Here is a 21682-nt window from a genome sequence, read left to right as displayed (position 1 = left end):
TCTCCTATTTCTGTGGTGTAGCTTTTTGACGTGTGCAACTTTTATTTCATTTTTTTTATATTAAAAATATACTCGTGGCTTTAAACGTCAAGCATCCTTCCTCCAACCTCCTGCCTGTTGTGATCCTTCCCACCCCAGCCCGGTGTTTCCCTGTGGCCCCCTTCCCAAGGGTCTGTCTATAAATAGGGGTTCCAGATTTCTCTCACTGTTGCCAGAATTCTATGCCCTAAGGTCTGTCACAGTTCTGTTGGTCGGAAGCCAGAAGATCTCCTTCTCTTTACTGGCATTTGTCTGGTGTAAGAGACCAAAGAAAACAAAACCCTCCATGTGTTCCAAAATTCCATGAAAGAGTCCTATCACTCATCATGGAAAGGTGTTTTGGCCCCAGAACTCTGTAGAACATTCCTTGGAATATTAGTAGGTGGAAATCACAATAATTATTAAAAATCTGTAAGTCTGATCTGCCAATGTTCTGGAGACAAAAGACAACGTACCCCTTCCGTTGTCTTTGTTTCTTATTCGTTAAACTTCAGACTTCAATAGTTACTACTGTATTGTTCTCCCTTTTCCACTATTGACCTGCTATTCTAATTAGTAAAGATTTCAGAGTAGGGGCGCCTCGGTGGCTCAGTCGCTGAAGCACCTGAGTCTTGGTTTCGGCTCAGGTCGTGATCTCACAGTTCGTGAGTTCAAGCCCCGCATCAGGCTCTGTGTTGACAGCAGGGGGACCTGCTTGGGATTCTCTCTCTCTCCCTCTCTCTCTGCCCCTCCCCTGCTTGTGCTCGGTCGCTCGCTCGCTCAAAATAAATAAATAAAACTTAAAAATGTTAAAACAACGTACATTCGGAATGCAGGTGTTTTCTGGATGGTCTCACCCTAGATCCTGTGACTTTTTTCTTCCCCTGTGCAATCACTCAGATATTGTGAGAGCATGTCTGTGACATCTCTCATTTGGAAAGTCCAGCTCCTGAGGGCTTGGGCTTGATTGGAACCAGAGCCTCCTTTGTGTGCCTGCTTCTTTTTTAGGATGACATTTCTAAGTCCCGTGACTTCCCTCAGCCCTGACCTCCACGCCGTCCGGTCCCTGAACACGAACGCAAGTGGAGGTCCCGTATCCCATCGGTCTGAATGGTTAGAAAGTCCTAAATCAAGCTAATAAACTGTTAAATGACATATATTCTCCTCTCCTCTATTTAGGGATATTCCTTCCTAACAACGAAACAGAAAAGTATGTTGAAATCTATTTTTTTTTTTTTTACATGTCTGAAAGTATTGGTCAAATGCCAGAGATAACTAGATGTCCTTCTGTTGCTCAGCTGGGTATTCTGTTGATGGGTCAGCAATGCTTAGACAGGTCGTAAAATTAGGACACACACAAATCATGAGCTAGTCTATACTTCCACGGTATCTTCCGTTTTTTATGCTTAATTTCAGGCAGATGCTAATTCTGTTACTAATTTTGTCCTATTGACAAAAACTATCCAAAGCAGGGATTGGAAAAGGTGTTTTTCTGAAAGGGCCCAGATAGTATTTTTTTTTATTTTAAATGTTTTAAATTTATTTATTTTGGAGAGACAGAGGCAGAGTGTGAGCAGGGGAGGGGCTGAGAGAGAGAGAGAGAGAGGGAGACCCAGAATCCGAAGCAGGCTCCAGGCTCTGAGCTGTCAGCACAGAGCCCGACGTGGGGCTCGAACTCACAAGCCGTGAGATCGTGACCTGAGCCGAAGTCGGACACTTAACCGACTGAGCCACCCAGGCGCCCCGATGTTTTGTTTTTAATTTACACCCAAGTCAGTTACCTTAGAGTGCAATAATGATTTCAGGAGTTAGAATCCATTGGTTCATCCCCTATGCGTAACACCCAGTGCTCATCCCAACAAACGTCTTCCTTAACGCTTCGTTTTTAAAAATGGGGATTGCACATTATGAAACATTTTCATAAAATTAGAACCGTTCCGAAGCCTGGCTTTCAGCATCCACCGGGCTGCCCAGGCAAAGACTTCCGTGTCCTGCTTTGCCTGTTTCCCCTGGACCCTACGTATTCATGAGGTTTTGAGTAGCACCATTCACTTTGTGATGCGGAACGTCCCTCCACCTCCCAGTGCACCTGTTGTGAGCACAGGGCTGGCCTGTGAGCACCTCTGGGGCCGTGAATGGGAAGAAGAGGTGAAGCCAGGAAATGAACGCTCAGCATCACTAGCCGAGCTGGTGCACCTGCTACTTTCGTATCCAGTAGGTACTGCGTGCTCTGTGATCAGCACTATTCGATAAGCCACTTGTCTCTTCTCGCCGCGAACTGCTTCCCTCCCTCAAACCTTCCCGGAACCAGATCTGTGTCCACCTTCGTGTCTGCGTCAGCAGAAGCCCAGACCCATGTCAGTTGTCGGCATTCAGCCGTTTGCTTTAAAGACACGGGGGGAGACTTGTGGAAGCTTCTTTGGGACCTGAGCAGCGTTAGTCGTGAGAGTAGATGTCTATGGTAATAGGTTGTGTTGACAGGCTAATAAATTTGTATGTGTGCAGCAAGGACTTTCTGAATTTGGGGCGAGGGGAGGGCTCTGAGCAGGGCTGTTTCTTGTCGAAGGGCACCGCTGATGCCGTTCCCCGGGGTCCCTGGAGGAGCGATGATGGCTTTCCCCTTCAGAATGGCGTGTGGGACAGCCACATCGACCGACTGTGCCTAATGGACACTCGTTGATGGCTTTCCCAAAGTTTATTTTGTCTGCGTGCCTCGTTTCACGATGATGTCATGATTTTGGAGGTTTTCTTTATAGCATACGGGTGACATTCTGTTCGTGGGACAGACTGTGTATCCTTTTCTACTGTTCAAAACCAGGGAAGCTGGTGGTGGGGGTCACCTGCTGGCAATTTTAGTAAGAACCTCCAGGCAGTCCTAATCCCCCAGATCATGCAAAACCGTAGCGTCACTTTTCCTGTTGGAAACTTAAAAGACACATTGAGAGGCGCCCGGGTGGCTCAGTCGGTTAAGTGTCCAACTTTGGCTCAGGTCATGATCTCACGGTTCGTGAGTTCGAGCCTCACGTCGGGCTCTGTGCTGACAGCTCAGAGCCTGCAGCCTGCTTCGGATTCTGTGTCTGGCTCTCCCTGCCCCTCCCCTGCTTGTGCTCTGTCTCTGTCCCTGAATTAAATAAACTTAAAAAAAAAATTAAAGAGAGACACACTGACTTGGCACCTACTCTGTGTCCGGATTGTAACAAACAGAAGGGAAAAAATAAAGCAACGGAAAGAAGCAAACATTGCACAAATGTAACAAAGGACCTTCCTTCTGGTTTCTCTGCATCCTGCCCTCCGCACCTCTCTCTTACCTTTCCCACTGTCCTTAGATTGTCCATTTCCAGGCAAGGAAAACACGTTTCTTTCCTTATCTCCAGCAGCACATATGCAAAGAGCTGATAATTCCAGGCTATGAGAGAGCTCTGCATCGAAGCAGCTGTCCACAGTAGCACACAGCTGATAGCACAGCTCTCAAACGGATCATTTATAAAACTCCTGTCAAGGCCAAGACAAGCCTTGATGGGGCTTTGTGGGGGCAGCCGCCACAGAGCCAGGAGATGTGCCCACCCTCGGCCCCCACTTCGGTTAGCAACCCCATACTCCCCTTCTAGATTGTTGATCTCCTAACGCCGGGTAAACTACCAGATGGGACCAAGAAAAACCAATTCTTCTAATCAGGGCTCACGTTCAATGTCACTTTCTGCCTCAGAAGCACTGTAAGGGAATTTTCCCTCTACGGGGGGGATTTTATCTTCCAGGGACTTGAAACGTAAAGGTGGTCGAGCCCTGTGTGTAGGGTATTTCTAGGATTAGAGAAGAATGTCCTATTACAGAAAGAGAGGGAACCGGAGAGGCTCAGTGGACCAGAGTCTAAGCTAAGCTTTGTCTCCCTTCAGCTGACTTCTCAGACCTTTCTGCGCCTGAAATGACAGGGTTGGATCAGCGGGAGTTCTGAGATCCTCCCTATTCTAATACTCAGCACTAGCCTTTTCTAGAACATTCTTGACTTCTTTGTTCTCACTTTCTCCATCTCTTGTCTCCCTATAAGCAGTCTCCTCTTCCAACCTCCCTCTCTCTCTCTCTCTCTCTCTCTCTCTCTCTTATACACACACACACACACACACTTCTAAGGGTCTATAAATAACAACCTTGAGATCCTCACTAACTTAATTATACTTTACCTTTGCTATTTATAGTCCTTTATTGTAACTAAATGTAGAATCATTCTTTAAGACTTATTTCTACTCTGATTTTATTTTATTTCATTTTATGTTTATTTTTGAGAGAGACAGAGACAGAGCACGAGCAGAGGAAGGGGAGAGAGAGAGGGAGACACAGAATCCAAAGTGGGCTCCAGGCCCCAAGCTGTCAGCACAGAGCCTGATGTGAGGCTCTCAGAGCCTGATGACCCAAGAACCGTGAGATCGTGACCTGAGCCGAAGTCGGATGCTCAATGGACTGAGCCCCGCAGGTGACCCTGGATATTCTCCGATATCTTCATACAACATTGGGACAAGTGTGTCAGTTCCCAAAAGCCAGACGCCTTTTAAGAACAGAATTGGGGACCCATGGATACAGAGTTAAAAATGATATTTTAAATCTGACAAATGCCTAAATTCCCCAGTGAAGTAAACTTGGAAGGAGAAAATCAGGGGGTTGAGGCAACGAGCCTTGTAAAAAACTGGTCTATTTCTGTATTTCCTAAGAGTCGATGAATAAGATAATTTGTGTCATTGCTTGGGAAACCCATGGTCCTACACAGACATAAAGGATTAGTGCTTGAATTTATGATCTAGGATGACCCCAGCTCCTTCCCTTTCAGGATTATCCTCCTCTCTGACCTGGATACAGATGTATTTTCTGCCATTTCATGAAGCCCTCCCCCCCGCCCCGCCCCAATTATCAACCAAGAAGCATTGAATTTTCTCTCTTCCCCTGGAGTGCCAAGGAACATAATGTGTTTTTTGTTTGCTTGGTTATTATTTTTTTAATATTTTTTTTTTAAGAGAGAGAGAGAGCATGCATGAGCGGGGCAGGGGCAGAGAGAGAGGACAGAGGATCCCAAGCAGGCTCCCTGCTGACAGCACAGAACCTGGTGTGGGGCTTGAACTCACAAACCGTGAGGTCTTGACCTGTGTCAAACTCACTGAGCCACCCAGATGCCCCTGTTTGGTTGTTTTTTTTTTTTTTATGTTTATTTATTTTTGAAGGAGAGAGAGACAGAGCATGAGTGGGGGAGGGGCAGAGAGAGAGAGAGAGAGAGAGAGAGAGAGAGAGAGACAGAATCAGAAGCAGGTTCCAGGCTCTGAGCTGTCAGCACAGAGCCTGACTCGGGGCTCGAACTCATGAGCTGTGAGATCATGACCTGAGCCGAAGTCGGACGCACAACCGACTGACTCACGCAGGTGCCCCAGTCGGTTCTTTTAAATGAGCTTTCTCCCTTTGTCATCAAGCCTGGGGAGAGTGAAGAACTCTTTCTCTTTTTTTACTTGGTCGTTCACAGTTTTAGAAGGAATCTGATATCAGTGGCCCTAGGAAGTATACCAGGTTTTTAGCATTGATGTTGACATACCTTGACCACAGTTTGGTTACTAGAATCGCACGTCTAGGGCACCTGGGGTGGCTCAGTTGGTTGAGCATCCGACTTCCGCTCAGGTCATGATCTCACAGTCCGTGAGTTCGAGCCCCATGTTGGGCTCTGTGCTGACAGCTCAGAGCCTGCAGCCTGCTTTCAGATTCTCTCTCTCTCTCTCTCTCTCTCTCTGCCCCTCCCCTGCTCATGGTCTGTCTCTCCCCAAAAATAAATAAACATTAAAAAAAAAAAAAAGAATCCTATATCTTGATTCGGTCAGTGTGGGAGCCGGTTCAAGAACATAAGTCTTCCTCTCCCACAGAAGCCAACTCAAACAACAGCTAAAGGGAGTTTTATTTCCAGCCTTACAAGTCACGTTTGGAGGGGGGTCCAACATCACAGCAGCAGGAAAAGAAATACTGATGTGTTGGGACCTTGGCCCGAGGGGTGGCGGGCTGACAGCACTGGGAGCTTTCCTGCTCCAGGCTCACGGCATCGGGGACCCCTGGGAACCACCTTCACGCCAAGGCCATGCAAAGAGCATGTGTTTCCTAGCATTTTCTGCTGCCAGAGGCTTCCAAAAGCAGACACACTGGTTGTACAGAGTAAGAAAATGCGTGGTGAGCGTGAGCGCCAGGGCCAGATTTATTGACTCCTCAAGGTAAATTACCTGTGTGTTACAGCTCAGGGACTTTCCTTTAGGAAGAAAGCCTTTGGAAACCACGTTCTAGCTCTTCCTGCCTGTTTGCAGGATTCCAAGCAGAAACATTTTCACGGTGTGACAGTAGGGAAGAAACGTCAGCCATGCTGATACATTTTGACAGAATATCGAAGGTGGCCAGTTACAGTAACCGCAAGAGTCCTGCTAAGGCTGCTGGCATGCCTGGGGAGGTTCAAAGATTTTCATATTCTGTCTCTTTTCACTCATCACCGTGTGTCTTTGGACAAGTCCCATTCCCTCTCTGAACCGATCTCCAACTGGGAAATATTAACAATTCTAGCTTTTCACTGCTGTCGTGAGATGCGAGAAATACACGTCAGATGGGGGTCTGCCTACGGTAAATGCTTAGTAAGTGTTCATTGGCTTCTGTCTTCAGATACCTCCGTTTGGATTTTTGGCTGCCCTGTGTCTGTTATTTTTCACAAAGCCCTATCTGTGGATCTTCGTCTCCTAGCCGGTCTAGCAGTGACCTCTTGTTTTGATGTCGAGGCCCAGAGAACTGATGTGATTCGCTCAAGGTCGCACATTTTAGGAATAGCAAAATCAAGATGGATTCGCTTTCCTAGTCCCAGTTTTGAGTTTCCTGTAAAACTATGTTGTCCTCGTGGAGGTAGGTGATCCATCCGGGCCATATTTCATTGTAAAATCAATAATGCTTTGTCCTCATTAGAATTCTTAGGCAGAAATCCTAACCTTTAAAAATTAGCCTCAACTCTACTGAAAGAAAAACATATTCTTTTCCTTTTTGGGGGAAAAGGGAGCCCACTTCTTTCTTCAAAATAACTTTTTTTGGCAGCAGGGGGGGTGGGGGGAGTGTTTATTTGTTTCAGTAAATTTCCTGGCATTTTCCATGTGTAGGCCTTTGGGATCTTCTTTGAAAACTGCTTTGTTTCCATCGTAATTCAGCTTTTCAGCCTCATCAAAAGACCTCTTCCTTTCCCGCATAAGCCTCCCCCCCAACCCCCCCCCCCCCACCCGCAATCTAGGTCTTTAGCTCATGTTAGCAGAGCCTCCTACCCCAACTAACCACCTACTTTGTTTCTTCGTCCATCCCAGCGTGCAGACACATTTCTTCATCTGCATTCAGTTCAGAGTTTGGGGCTCCCAGGGCCTTCACAGATACCCTCTGGGCAGGTGTCTCACGATCCCACGTTCTCCACCTGTCGGATTTGCCCATCCAAGCCATCTTCAGTGTATTCTCATCCCGTTCCTTCTGTCTGCTGACTTCCTCTTATCCGATGCAGTGGACATGAGCTTGCACTAGGCATTGGGGCACCCATCCGTCACCTTCCGTACTGCCTATGGGAACTTGTGTATGCCACTTAGGCTGTCTGAATCTCAGCCTGCTCGTCAGAAAAACTGGGGAGCACGATGCCTGTCTTATCCCTCCTGGATCCGGGTAAAGCTTGAAGCAATTGCTAAACTGTTTTTGCAAACGTAATGCGTTCTTTATCATCTCTGTACCCCTGCTGACGCTCTAAAGACACATCCGCTGTGATGCCTGATGCTGTGAACACTGCTGTGCTTACAGAGCCATGAGAATCAGTGGCCCGGGTGTGGGACAGAGGTTAGGTGGCTCCTGTTCTGATCACTGATCTGGGCGAGGGCGGGGGGAGAGGTCATTGAGAGGACCACTGATTCCCGTGTATGGGAGCTGAGCTCCTTTTCCTTTATGATCTGAATTTCCACCAGTTGGAGATGCGGTTGGTTTAGCAAATGCACTGTTTTGAATGGCATGTTTTTCTTGGAGAATTAGGGAGAATTGGTCCATTTATTTTTTTATAAGTGTTGGAAACGTTTTACCGCAATGTAACCGAATCCAGAAAAGGACACAAATCCTGCATTATGGAGGGGGGGTTACTTCCATCTCTCCAGAGGCACCTTGTGCCCTGTTCCAGTCTGTCACTCCCCCAAGGGCATCCACTGTCCTGACATCTAACACTGTACGTGGATTTTGCCTATTTTTGAACTTTTTAGAAGAGAAATCATTCAGTATATACAATTTTGTGTCTGGCTTGTGTTTGTTAATAACATTGTGTTTTGGGGATTCATTCACAATTTACATCATCAAAAACGATACACACACACACACACACACATATATACACACACGTATATGCATATGCATACATGAATTTACATATATGTATACATACATATATACATATATATGCTTCTATTTTTGATGGATATTTGGGGAGCTTGTCTTTGGGGCTCTTGTGATTAACTGTGAATGTTCATGACCATGTCTTTTGATGAACATATGTATGATTTATAATTTTTGTTTTAATGTTTATTCACCTTTGAGAGAGATAGAGCATGAGTAGGGGAGGGGCAGAGAGAGAGGGAGGCACAGAATCTGAGGCAGGCTCTGGGCTCTGACCTGTCAGCACAGAACCCAACGTGGGGCTTGAACTCACGAACTGTGAGATCATGACCTGAGCCGAAGTCGGACACTCAACCGACTGAGCCACCCAGCCACCTATGCCTACATAGGGTATGATTTCTATTGCATATGGTCCTGGGAGCACAATTGCTAGGCCGTAGGGTATGCATATGTTCTGCTTTGGTGAATAGTTCCAAATAGTTTTCTAAAGTCTTTATGCCAGTTTATACTCAGACCAATAGGGAGCCAGTTGTTGCACATCTTTGCCCATATTTGGAATTCTCTGTGGTTTTTATTCTAGCCATCCACGTTGGGTGTGTGTTACTGTGTTTTAATATGCATTTCCTTGATGACTAATGAAGTGCAGTACCTTTTCATATGTTTATTGACGATTTGGGTACTTTAATTTTTGTATGCAGTGCCTGTTCAAGACATTTGCCCATTTTTCTTTTATGATGTCTAGTTTTTTTTAACTCGTTGATGTGTAGGAACTCTTCATGTATTACGGATATGAATCTTTTGTCAGGTAAATGTATTTTAAATATCTTCTTTTAACACCTGTCTTCTTACTCTCTTAATGGAACCGTTTGATGAACAGGAGTTCCTATTTTTAATATAGTCCAATTCATCATTCTTTGTGGTTATTCTTTTAAGACACTTCAGAAATACTTGCCCTCCTCAATCATTAAGATGCTCTCCTAGGTTTCCTTACACAAGTTTTTATTATTTTGTCATTCGTGTTTATGTGTACCAGCCATCTGGAGTTGCCTTCTCTCTGTGGGGAGAGACCGAGATTTATTTTTCCATGTGAATAACTGGTTAACCAAACTAAAAATACAATGAGGGAGGGTAATTTTTAAAGGAAGAAGTACCTCTGGAGAGGGCCAGCAGCAGTTCCAGCAGGAAGGCAATATGAGGTCAGTGTGAATTCAGAGGAAATGGCCCAAATGAATACAAAGGGTGAAGCACATAATGAGGTCGGTTCTCTTTTATACTTTCTTGAATGTATTACACGCGTGATGAATATGTGTTGTGAGTGCCATCAAGGGCTACCTCTTGGTGGTGCCCTTGACCGTGCCAGGTGATGGTGGTGCACACAGCACTAGAGTGGCGGGTGGCCTTGTCTCTGGGACTGTCACTGGACATGGAGGCAGATCTATCTGTTCAGCAGTGTGGCAGAAGGAAAAGTCTTCTGGGTCACCTGAGTACTCCTATCACAAAGTACTCAGTTGACTTAGGGCTTAGGTAAAAAAGAACAGACTATTTAGCAGGTGTATTATGGTTCCTACTTGGCCATTTCCTGTACCACAGACATCTGGAAAACTGCTCAAATACAACTGGAGGCCCAGAGAGATTGATCCCAGTGAGACTGATCAGATCCAAAGTGAAATCCTAGGGCATCTGGGTAGCACAACATCCCGAGGCACATGGAAGTATTCCCAAACAGTTTCCTTCTGGGGACAGGTGTGCCACATGGCATGGGAAGGAGTTGAAAAACTGAGCTCACCTCTCTTCCACCGGAACAGGCCAGTCCTTCCAAATAACTTGGCTTTGCCAGGCTGTGGCTTTCAAACCAGGCACTGTCCTTGTCTGAACATCATACATACAGGGCCTCTAGTGGACAGGTGTGCAGATGTCCCGGGAACATGTCAGAGGGTCTCTGATCTTCTCTGGACCCTTGTGATCTGGACTGGATGGGGTTTTCCTGGAAGCTGGAAATTCTAAACACCAGGCATCCCCTTCTCGAGAACAATCTTGGTATGTCCCTTGCTATAATGGTCGTGTCGATACTGCTTATGGTCCAGATTTCTGAGCCCTTTGGCTTGATTTTTTTCGGGTGAGGTGAGTAAGCGGAGATTAGAGAGGTTGAATGACTCACTCACAGTCACCCAGCCAGCAGTGGGCAAGAAGCAGGCCAAAAACCTCATTTCTTAACCAGACAGCTCCAGATACGACATAAATTCTTATATTCCCCTTTGGTCTAGCAAGAGGAGAGCGAAAACCACAGCCTCTCTCAGTACCTTGTGCTGAATGCTTCATGATCTGCAAAACCAGAAAGGCTCTTCTGTCTGATTAAATTCTGTGGATGCAATTGGGAGCCTTGTCTTCTTGGTGCGTTGTGTTTTTTTCTTTAACGAATGACAACATGATACAATCGACAGAATGTAATATTTCCCATCTTAACCGCTCTTAAGTGAACAGTTCGGCAGTGTTGAGTGCATTTACATCGTGGAGCAATCATTCCCCAGAACTCTTTCCATCTCACAAAATTAAAACTGTGTACGGTTAAACAGCTCTCCCCTCCGCCCCCACAGCCCGTGGGAACAACCACTCGACTTTCTGTTCCTATGAACGTGATGGCTCTAGAGACCTCACATACATAGAGTCACAGTCCTTCTGTGACTGGCTTATTTTTCAGACCATAATGTTGTCAAGGTTCGTCCTTTGTTGGAGCACATGTCAGACTCCCCTTGCTTTTTAAAATTTTTTTTTTAACGTTTATTTATTTTTGAGACAGAGAGAGACAGAGCATGAACGGGGGAGGGTCACAGAGAGAAGGAGACACAGAATCTGAAACAGGCTCCAGGCTCTGAGCTGTCGGCACAGAGCCCGACGCGGGGCTCGAACCCACGGACCGTGAGATCATGACCTGAGCCGAGGTCGGACGCTTAACCGACTGAGCCACCCAGGCGCCCCTCCCCTTGCTTTTTAAGGCTGAAGCATATTCCATTGTGCGTATGGAGCCTGTTTTGTGTATCCGTTCATCCGCCGATGGTCACTTGGTTGCTTTCGCTTTTTGGCCACTGGGATTCCTGCTGTGTCCCTGTTGGTGCCATCCACTTTCTAATAATCCTTCATTTGCTTGTGAAATCCCCTCTTACCCTTGGCTTCCTTGGGGCGGGGGGGAACAAGCTTATGTAATGTTTCCTCAAATTTCTAAAAAAATTTTTTGAATGTTTTTTATTTGAGACCGGGAGAGACAGAGCATGAGCAGGGAGGGGGAGGCAGCGAGAGAGAGGGAGACACAGAATCCGAAGCAGGCTCCAGGCTCTGAGCTGTCGGCACAGAGCCCGACGCGGGGTCGAACCCACAAGCTGTGAGATGATGACCTCAACGGACTGAGCCACCCAGGCGCCCCTCGAAATTCTGGGCTAAATTCCATTTCCCTATCTCCATACCTGCTACCACTGTCGCTAAATCTGTGTCACTGTTGAGAGGTGAAGTTGGGATAGGGTACATAGCTGGGAATTGAGGCCTCGCAGGACGTACCCTTCCTATCTACCAATTGAATTTCTCACTCCCCACCCCAACTCGTTCTGTTTTTAGGGAAACTTCATGCATCTTACTGCACACACCTTTCTTCTCCTTTAGCCTGTCTGGTGTTTCTTCAAAACTGTCATGATACCGGGATGGCTTTCTCCCTGCCCATTCGGGGCCCAAGTCCTGGCACGGCATAGGGTCCCAGTCTATGCCTCACTCAATAAGGAAGGTTGGTTTGCAGGTTGTCCTCAACAGTTTGAAATAAGATATTCCAAATTACACGTGCATTTCCTTTCCTGTGATAGATGAGCTCGAGTTTGACCGTGACAATTCAAATTGCAGTGTGGAAAGGAATAAAGAAATTAAAAAGGAGATTCCTCTTCACCGAATCCTGTCGCGAGTCCTTTTACGGCGTCAGCTTGGTTAAGGATCTGCGTAGACGATGATTACTTGGTTTCTGAAGAAAGTAGCCTGCAGGCAGCTTCCAGTTAACTCGGACTCCCCAGCCCCACCCGCCCTGTTAAAACCAGTCCGTTTTTTCATCCTGTGGATGACAGTAACGAATGTGTTTTTCTTCTGAAATCCCATTTGAGCTGTTTCCTCTTTTAAACGCCTATCTTGGATAGCTCTTTCCCCTTCTCTGTTGAGATCATTTGAAATATGGTTTCTTTTTTCAGGGACGTTAGCCGGGTTTCCTCTGGTGCAGCACAATCTGTAGCCATAATCTCTGCTGAAAGGCTGCTGGGGAATCTGTGTGTTCTCCAGAGACAGGAGGGGGAGCGGATTGAGATCACCAACCAGTAGTTTCTGAGCGAACTCTGTTTTCTCTATTTTACTGGCCAAAAAAGGAGGTAGTTTGAAAGTCCGAGATCATAGGAAAGGAGGCAAGAATGTGTACTTTTTTTTTTCATCAGCCAATCCTTTTTCTTATCACGTCACTGACATTGAACGTTTGCTTTTGCTACCCCAGACCTTTTCACACAGGTGATCAAATTTCCTTCACTGATTTATGCCAACAGTATCTGGATGGATCTCCTGGCTCATCTTGGAAAAGCGTAACCTAAGCTTCCAAAGGGGATTGGCCTAGCCAGTTTGTCAGATCTCTGTGGGGAGCGTCACCGTGACGAGTCCATGAATGGAGGTCACACAGAGACACCAGTGCTGCATAAGGCAGTGACCGCAATCTGTGTCTTCCTCATGGCAACACTGAACTCTGGTCTTTGCTGAATCTTAACCCCGACCGGAAGGCGTATTTAAGGAGTGGGAGAGGATGGGTAACGTGAAAGGTTCTTTTGCAGAAAGAATTGCAGATTTCTTAAAACAACAAAAAGCAACAGAAATCAGATATCTACTTATCAAGTCCTTCTCCAAGGAAGAAAGTGAAGATAACCTGACTGAAGTAGCCAAGACCGCAAGAATCTGAGAATACCCAGCATTACTAAACTAACCCAACGTCAGTGGCGTATTGCCACAAATATTGAGGAATCTGCCACTAGGAAGCAGAATTGCTGTTGTTTTTTTTTAAGTTTTCATGTAAACTCCAGTCAGTTAACATACAGTGTGATAATGCTAGTTTCAGGTGTACGATATAGCGATTCAGGAATTCCATACATCACCCGGTGCTCATCGTAAGTGCCCTCCTTAATCCTCATCGCCCATTTTACCCATCCCCCCCTCTCATAACCATCAATTTGTTTTCCACAGTTAAGAAGAGTCTGTTTCTTGGTTTGCTTCTCTCTCTCTCTCTCTCTCTCTTTTTTTTTTCCTTTTTTTCTCATTTGTTTTAGTTCTTAAATTCCACATATGAGTGAAATCATATGGTATTTGTCTTTCTCTGACTGGCTTATTTCACTTAGCATAATACTCTCCAGCTCCATCCATGTCATTGCAAATGGCAAGATTTTATTCTTTTCTGATGGCTGAGTAATATTCTGTTGTATATATACCACATCTTCTTTATCCATTCATCCATCGATGGACACTTGGGCTGTTTCCATAGTTTGCCTATTGTAGGTAATGTTGCTATAAACATTGGGGTGCATGTATCCCTTTGAATTAGTATTCTTCTGTTCTTTGGATAAATACCTAGTAGTGCAATTGCTGGGTCATGGGTAGCTCTATTTTTAACTTTTTGAGGAGCCTCCCTATTGTTTTCCAAAGTGGCTACACCAGTTTGTGTGCCCACCAATAGTGTGTGAGGATCCCCCTTTCTCCACATCCTTGCCAACAGCTGTTGGGGAACCAGAATGTTTATGAACCAGTTGATACGACATCTGAGACAGACTTTCGGGTAATTTATTTGTGGAGGGAGGGAGTAGAAATGGAGGGTGTTATGAATGACGTGAAATTGGCCACTAGTTTTTTTTGTTTTTTTTTTTTTGACGTTGGATGTAATGTACGTGAGATTTGCATTACCTTTCTTTCTACTTCGGGGTGTGTTTGAAATTTTTCTTAATATAACGTTAGCATTATTTTACTCCAGAGGCAAACTAGAAACGCATAACCAAATTAAGGGGAAAATACAGTAAACCCACCTTTAGAAATAAAAGTAAAAAGCAATCCCAGATAATACCTGGATTAAAAAGGAAATAAAAAGTATAAAACACAATTAACGTATTTATGAAAATGACAACAGTGTGTGAAAACGTGAAACTTGACCAAATTTCTACGTCAAGGGGAAATAATGGTCTCAAAATGATTTTATTACTGGAGAAGAGAGATTGAAAATAAATGAAGCATCCTGCGAAATGAATTTGAAGAACAACAGAGCAGAAAAAGAAAAAGACAAAAGGGAGCATTAAAAAAGCTAAAATGCAAATAAATGAATTTAAAAAGATAAACGAATCTAGAAAGCAGAAAGAAAGGCAGAAAACACAAAATTACGGGAGACTGTAAAATTATGGTCAAGACTGGGATGTAAGGCTGGGTGACTTAGAAACATCTTAATTGCCAAAATTGACACAAGACAGAGTATTTACAAAAAATAAGTAAGTAAAACTGAAAAGGTTTTTGAAAATTCTAGTTTCTGGGGCGCCTGGGTGGCTCAGTCGGTAAGTGTCTGACTTCGGCTCAGGTCATGATCTCGCGGTCCGTGGGTTCGAGCCCCGCGTCGGGCTCTTTGCTGACAGCTCAGAGCCTGGAGCCTGTTTCAGATTCTGTGTATCCCTGTTTCTCTGACCCTCCCCTGTTCATGCTCTCTCTCTCTCTCTCTCTCTGTCTCAAAAATAAATAAACGTTAAAAAAAAAAAAGAAAATTCTAGTTTCTTTCCTATCCTGCCTCCCGCAAGAACCAGTATTAGATGGCTTTGTAGGTAATGCCTCCCAAATGTAAAGAACAGAAAATTATTTTCTACTTAAACTTCTCTAGGATATGGAAAAATACAAAACATTGCTCAACTCATTTGTGTAATATTTCATATTCTAACAATTGATTAAGCTATTGATCAAGAGAAAAATGACCGGAACAGCTCATAATGAATATGAATGAAAATCCAAAAGAAAATAACGATGAGCCAAATACAGGTCTATATTAAAAGAAAAATAGATCAGAAACGGTCTGTATTCCAGGAATAAAAGTGAATCCAGTGTAAGAACATTTGGAAGTTCGATTCTTCTTATGACGGATCAAAGAACAAATTTAGTCATTGAAATAAATCTCCAAAATACATTTGTTCTAGTAATGATTTGTGCAACAGCTATTTCTTATAAAACTTGTAATTAGGGAGACAGTGCTTTTATATCAGATGGGGGGTTTAATGGTAAGTAGTACGTTTAAAATGGAAGAATAAATAGGTTAACTCTCCTTCCTCCTCACACTTTAAAAACATGTTCATTTGTTTATTTTTAATTTTTTTTAACTTTTATTTATTTTCGAGAGACAGAGAGCAAGCAGGGGAGGGGCAGAGAGAAAGAGAGAGGGAGACACAGAATCCGAAGTAGGTTTCAGGCTCCGAGCTGTCAGCACAGAGCCCAACACGGGGCTCAAACTCATGAACTGTGAGATCATGACCTGAGCTGAAGTCAGACACGTTAACTGACTGAGCCACCCAGTCGCCCCTGTTTATTTATTTTGAGAGAGAGAGAGAGAGAGAGAGAGAGAAAGAATGAGTGGGGGAGGTGCAGAGAGAGGGGGAGAGAGAGAGAGAGAGAGAGAGAGAGAGAGAGAGAGAGAGAGAATCCCAAGCAGGCTCTGCACTGTCAGCTCGACCTGGGACTCGATCCCACAACCTGTGACACCATGACTTGAGTTGCAGTCAACAGTAGGATGCTTAATCGACTGAGCCACCAGGTGCCCCTCTCTTACTCACAATTTTTGACTGGTCCTGAAACCCATCAGTTCCCAGTAAGACCACGTGCTTGAACTGGATAGCAATGTCTGCTCCATCAAGACTCCAGTGGCATATTTTTCTTTCAGCGTGGCCAAGTGATGCTAACGTTCATCAGGAAAAATGAGCAGACAAGAATCAAGAATGTTCTGAACAGAGAGCCAGAATTCACTTTGTTGTCGTGAAAATATAACATGATAATAATGCCATAATCGAGCCAATGGATGTAGACTGTTGGAGTGACACCTTTTCAAATTATTAGATTAAGTTTAATAAGTCTTGTCTGTTACAGGAACATTCAGAAATTCTAAAGGGAAGTATGCTGTGTACTATGCAGGGGCATTAGGTTAAATCTAATTGCTTTGTTTATAAGAAAACTGCAGAAAGTGTTCAGGGTATTTTAATACCTTCTCATAGTAGTCATGTGTTTATTATGTCTAATTTGCCTGAAGAATTTGATCAGGGTTATTTTATTTTATTTTTTTTTTAATTTATTTTTTTTCAACATTTTTTATTTATTTTTGGGACAGAGAGAGACAGAGCATGAACGGGGGAGGGGCAGAGAGAGAGGGAGACACAGAATCGGAAACAGGCTCCGGGCTCCGAGCCATCAGCCCAGAGCCTGACGCGGGGCTCGAACTCACGGACCGCGAGATCGTGACCTGGCTGAAGTCGGACGCTTAACCGACTGCGCCACCCAGGCGCCCCAGATCAGGGTTATTTTTTTACAGCATTGTGGGCTGATAATAATAATAATAATAATAATAATGATAATAATAATAAGGGACATCTAGGTGGCTCAGTCCGTCAAGCGTCTGACTTCGGCACAGGTCATGATCTCCCAGTTCTGAGTTCAAGCCCCAAGTCGGGCTCTGTGCTGACAGCTCAGAGCCTGGAGCCTGCTTTGGACTCTGTGTCTCCCTCTCTCTCTCTCTCTCTGCCCCTCCCCTGCTCATGCTCCCTCTCTCTCCCTCTCAATCTCTCTCTCAAAAATAAATAAACGTTAACTCTTTTTAATAATAATAATACTAAATTGCATAGCTCTTATTCTGTGTCACTCTTCTAAGGTATTGAGATATATTAACTCCCTTAAGCATCACTAACGCTGTATGAGATCCATAATGTTGTTGTTTCCCTCGAGGCACAGTATTCGATCAACCTCTCCACCTAGGAAGTGGGAGAGTCAGCCCTGAGCTCCGGCACCCTGGCTCCCGGGTCTACAGGACGCGTCCCTCCTCGGAATGCGCTCTCTCTGTACAGCTGGGGAGGTCGCTCCTTTTTTAGGCTCTCACGTGACCTTTTGCTTTCCCCAGGGACCTGATGCCGAGGACCCTGGACGGGCAGATCACCATGGAGAAGACGCCCAGCTACTTCGTGACCCGCGAGGCGCCCGCGCGTATCTCGGCCATGTCCAAGGACACCAAGCTCATCGTGGTGGTGCGCGACCCGGTGACCCGGGCCATCTCGGACTACACGCAGACGCTGTCCAAGCGGCCCGACATCCCCACCTTCGAGAGCCTGACGTTCAAGAACCGCACGACGGGCCTCATCGACACGTCGTGGAGCGCCATCCAGATCGGCATCTACGCCAAGCACCTGGAGCACTGGCTGCGCCACTTCCCCATCGGCCAGATGCTCTTCGTGAGCGGGGAGCGGCTCATCAGCGACCCGGCCGGCGAGCTGGGCCGCGTGCAGGACTTCCTGGGCCTCAAGAGGATCATCACCGACAAGCACTTCTACTTCAACAAGACCAAGGGCTTCCCCTGCCTCAAGAAGGCCGAGGGCAGCAGCAAGCCCCACTGCCTGGGCAAGACCAAGGGCAGGACCCACCCGGAGATCGACCGCGAGGTGGTGCGCCTGCTGCGCGAGTTCTACCGGCCGTTCAACTTGAAGTTCTACCAGATGACCGGCCAGGACTTCGGCTGGGATGGATAACAGTATAATTTAAAAAGAAAAAGAAAAATATCAAAATATAATATATTTTTTTACCACTCGGTAGGGAAAAGGCAGTCTAATATTTGTGCTGAAAATATTTGTTTCCGAGTTTTTTTTTTCCCCTAGTGAATGTTAAAGAGAGTGTTCTGGCCTCCTCCCGCGTCTCGCCTTCCACGTGCTGACATTTGGACCAGCAAAAAAGGAAAACCTCACTGGTCTAAATACTTTCAGTTTTCTACTTTTATTTTATGTGTTCTGTACACAGTTATAAGCCATGAGTGTTGGTGGCCATTGAGGGAAATCCTGAGGGTGAATCGATCGATCTCGGTGTCTGTCTCTGCCTCTCTGTCTCTTGTCTGTCTTTCCACAGGTCCCAGATAAAATGATCTCTGCTTGCTTCTATTTCCTCCCTTGTCACTTTTTTTTTCTTGCACCACTTTTCAAAAAGCATTTCCCAGTTAATAATACTCCCATATTTGTACACCGCTTCCCAGTTACCATAGAACTTTGGAATAAAGCACCTTTTCCCGTCCTTATCCGAGGGTGGGGTAAGCGCATAGCACATAAAGATTATGATTCCCTTTTTACAGAGAAGGCGACTGAGTCTCAGGGACGTTAAATGACTTCTCGTAAGGCCACATGGTGGACCTTGGGCAAAACCCCATCTTCTACCTGTTCCCTATATCCTGCCACTTGTTCCAGAGAGAACTGGAAGTGAGGCATGTATCCTTTTAGAGACGGTTAGCTAGTCTGAGGACGATTGGAGATGGGACAGCGAGGGTTTCCTGTCGCCTTCTGAAGTTCCAGGCTAGCTTTGTGACACGCTAAGTCACAAGGAGTCACCCGTGTTCGAGGACACCGCTCAGACGTGGACATAACGTCTTTTAAGGGCCAGTCTTAGCTTGTTGAAGTACCCTGAGATCTAGAAATCTTGGTTTTGTTGAGGCTGAGAGAAATTACTGGATCTGTGTCTGGAGAACCAGATGGACACTCACACTAGGAACAGGAAAAGAGTGGTAGGAGCATAAGTTACCTATGTGTGGTGTTCACTGTCCTTTTTTTTTTTTTTTTAAAGAAAAACCCACTTCAGCAAGAGCTTATACGTATGAACCTCCTTTTTTGTTACCTCTTTTTTTTAACAAAGAAAACCTGCTTCTCTTTGTAATGTGTCATTTCTAATCTTGGAGCTAATACTAAGAAAAAAAAAATAAATGTTATTATTTTTCACGGGTCGAAGACTGTCACCGTCACTTTCTTTCTCCCCGTTTCCTATTCATACCGGGGATAACCGAATATTCATTAATGTTTGGGAAATATTCTAAGAAACACAGATGTGGGTAAAATGGCAGTTTTTTTCTTCTCCCCATCTATTTCTCTCCTCCCGCTCCCTTTAAATAGCTCAAATAAATCAATAGTTTATTAAGAGTATTCCTTTCCTCTCTGAGTGGGCATTAACAAGATTAGCATTAATGGGAATTAAATTGGTTTAGAGAGAAGCACATATGCACGAAATATATAAAACATTTATAATTAGTCTGTCAGCAACCTTTTATTACAGTTGTAAACCCGAGAGGAAAATGTCTCCCATCTCATGGAAGTTTTCCGTATCTGCCAAAAATTTAAAGGACCAGACCCTACAGTCTCCTAAAATAATAATTCTTTTTCTTCTCCGGTGCGGTCAATGAAAAGAAACTAGAGTTGTCTGCAAATGCGCAGCCAAATGTGCCTCAACCATAGACGCTGCCTCAAGGGAAGTAAATCTTTCCGGAGAGACCGAACACGGGATTCAAATGAAGGGGAAAAAATTATTTAACTTTCAAGGTGTTCCAACATTGCTCCAGACCCTTGAATTTTCTGTACGAATATACCACTTAGGAGAGTTAAGAAAACCCCAATTCCCCATCTCCTTTGCCCAGTTGATTGCCTTGCCTTCCGTGCCCTTAATTTTCCAAGGCAGCACCCCTGGTTTTGTTATTCTTAAATCCTCACTTTGAGAAACGAGATACTCATCTGAAACTCTTTGCATCTTTTCTCTTAACTCATTTTGTTCATGCCTCTGATTCCTTGGTAAGCATTTGCCTGGCATTGCGCAGATGTGCCTTGTGCAGGGAACCTAGCGCATCTGACAGTTGGATTCCGCCATTTTCCTCTTGTTGTGTTAAGAAATAATAAAAGAACAGAATTGAGTTCAAAGCACCTCTTCTTGCATGTAGATTTTTTTTTGAAATTCGTATTATTTTTTTAAAAAAATGAATGACTCTAGAGCCCGCCAGGAGAGCTTTCTAACTTCTCAAGTTTCATAAGAGGGTCAGAAGTTATAGATCCCAGCCAAACAGATCTAGAGTCAGTGTACTGGAAGTTTCCTCCAGAGCAGAAATTGCACTTAACTCCTGCTGTGTGTGGACTTGGCTTCACATTTCTTTTGTCCATTTAGCTATATCAAATAGTAGGGGGGGGTTAAGATTTTTTTTAAAGAGAGAGTAAGTGGGGGAGGGGCAAAGGGAGAGGGAGGGAAAGAATCCCAAACAGGCTATACTCCCCGTGCAGAGCTTGACACAGAGCTCCATCCCATGACCTTGAGATCATGACCGGAGCCAAAATCAAGACTCAGACACTCAACCTACTGAGCCATCTAAGCGCCCCAGGTTTTGTCCTTGCTGTGAACATCTTAGCCAAGCTTTCTCTTCAGTTGTCTGTTCCATAGCCATGCTGACCTCCTACACGCTTCTTAGAGGTGGAGAATTCTGTCTCCAGAAGAGCATGTCATTCTCTAGGTAACTTGGTAACTTTCAAGGGGAACTCATTTATTCTGACCACTGGACATTAATAAGCTCCTTCATTATTACTCGCAGAGTATTAATCCCATTGTGATTTTATCTTCAAAGAGCTCCAAAGTCAGAACAAACCTCCCGGATCGGGTCACCATTTGACACTTAAATCCTTTCTATAACTGGTTACGTGGGGGTTTAAACCATTGCTGGGTCTGGACATTCTTCACTCTTGATTTTGCTGTTGTTGCAAAGAGGAATAATTTCTCCTAAACCCCTTCATCCGGTTCTGTCGGCCGAGACCTGCTCAATCTGTTCCACATGGAGATATCTCCAATTCAATGTGTGAATACCTAAACATGTGTATTAGATAATAGCACGTTCCATTCACGTGGCAGATTACCCTGTCAGAGGCATCCCCTTAAACCAACAGCAGCTCTCCGCTCTGTTGAATTGCACCTTACAGATAAGGAAAGGAACACTTAAGGGAACAAAAGACGCCTTTGCTTCCCAGGAAGGGTGTCTGGAGATACTTCTGTTGACTCAAAAGTGACGGAGTATAGGGTGCTTCTAGTGGGCAGATCCCAGGGATGCTGCTCAAGACCGATGATGCACAGATGAGCTCCTGCAACAACAAATCATCCTACCCCAAATCTCGGCGGTGCTGAGATTCCTGGTTTAAGAAGAAGTAAAGCCTAT

General features: G+C 44.9%; 1 protein-coding gene across 1 annotated transcript in view; it reads left to right on the top strand.

The window, feature by feature from the left end:
* HS3ST3A1 (heparan sulfate-glucosamine 3-sulfotransferase 3A1) overlaps positions 1 to 20411 on the top strand; it is a 102361-nt gene extending 81950 nt beyond the window's left edge. Inside the window, exon 2 of the mRNA XM_058702528.1 lies at positions 17594 to 20411. Within this exon, the coding sequence (XP_058558511.1) occupies positions 17594 to 18215 (622 nt within the window). The 3' untranslated portion in view covers positions 18216 to 20411. The remainder of the gene's footprint in view (positions 1 to 17593) is intronic.
* Positions 20412 to 21682: the final 1271 nt, after the last annotated feature.

Source organism: Neofelis nebulosa, chromosome 16 (genome assembly GCF_028018385.1).
Source record: "Neofelis nebulosa isolate mNeoNeb1 chromosome 16, mNeoNeb1.pri, whole genome shotgun sequence".
In the NCBI taxonomy this organism is placed as follows: domain Eukaryota; kingdom Metazoa; phylum Chordata; class Mammalia; order Carnivora; family Felidae; genus Neofelis; species Neofelis nebulosa.
This window is presented reverse-complemented; position numbering and strand designations above follow the sequence as displayed.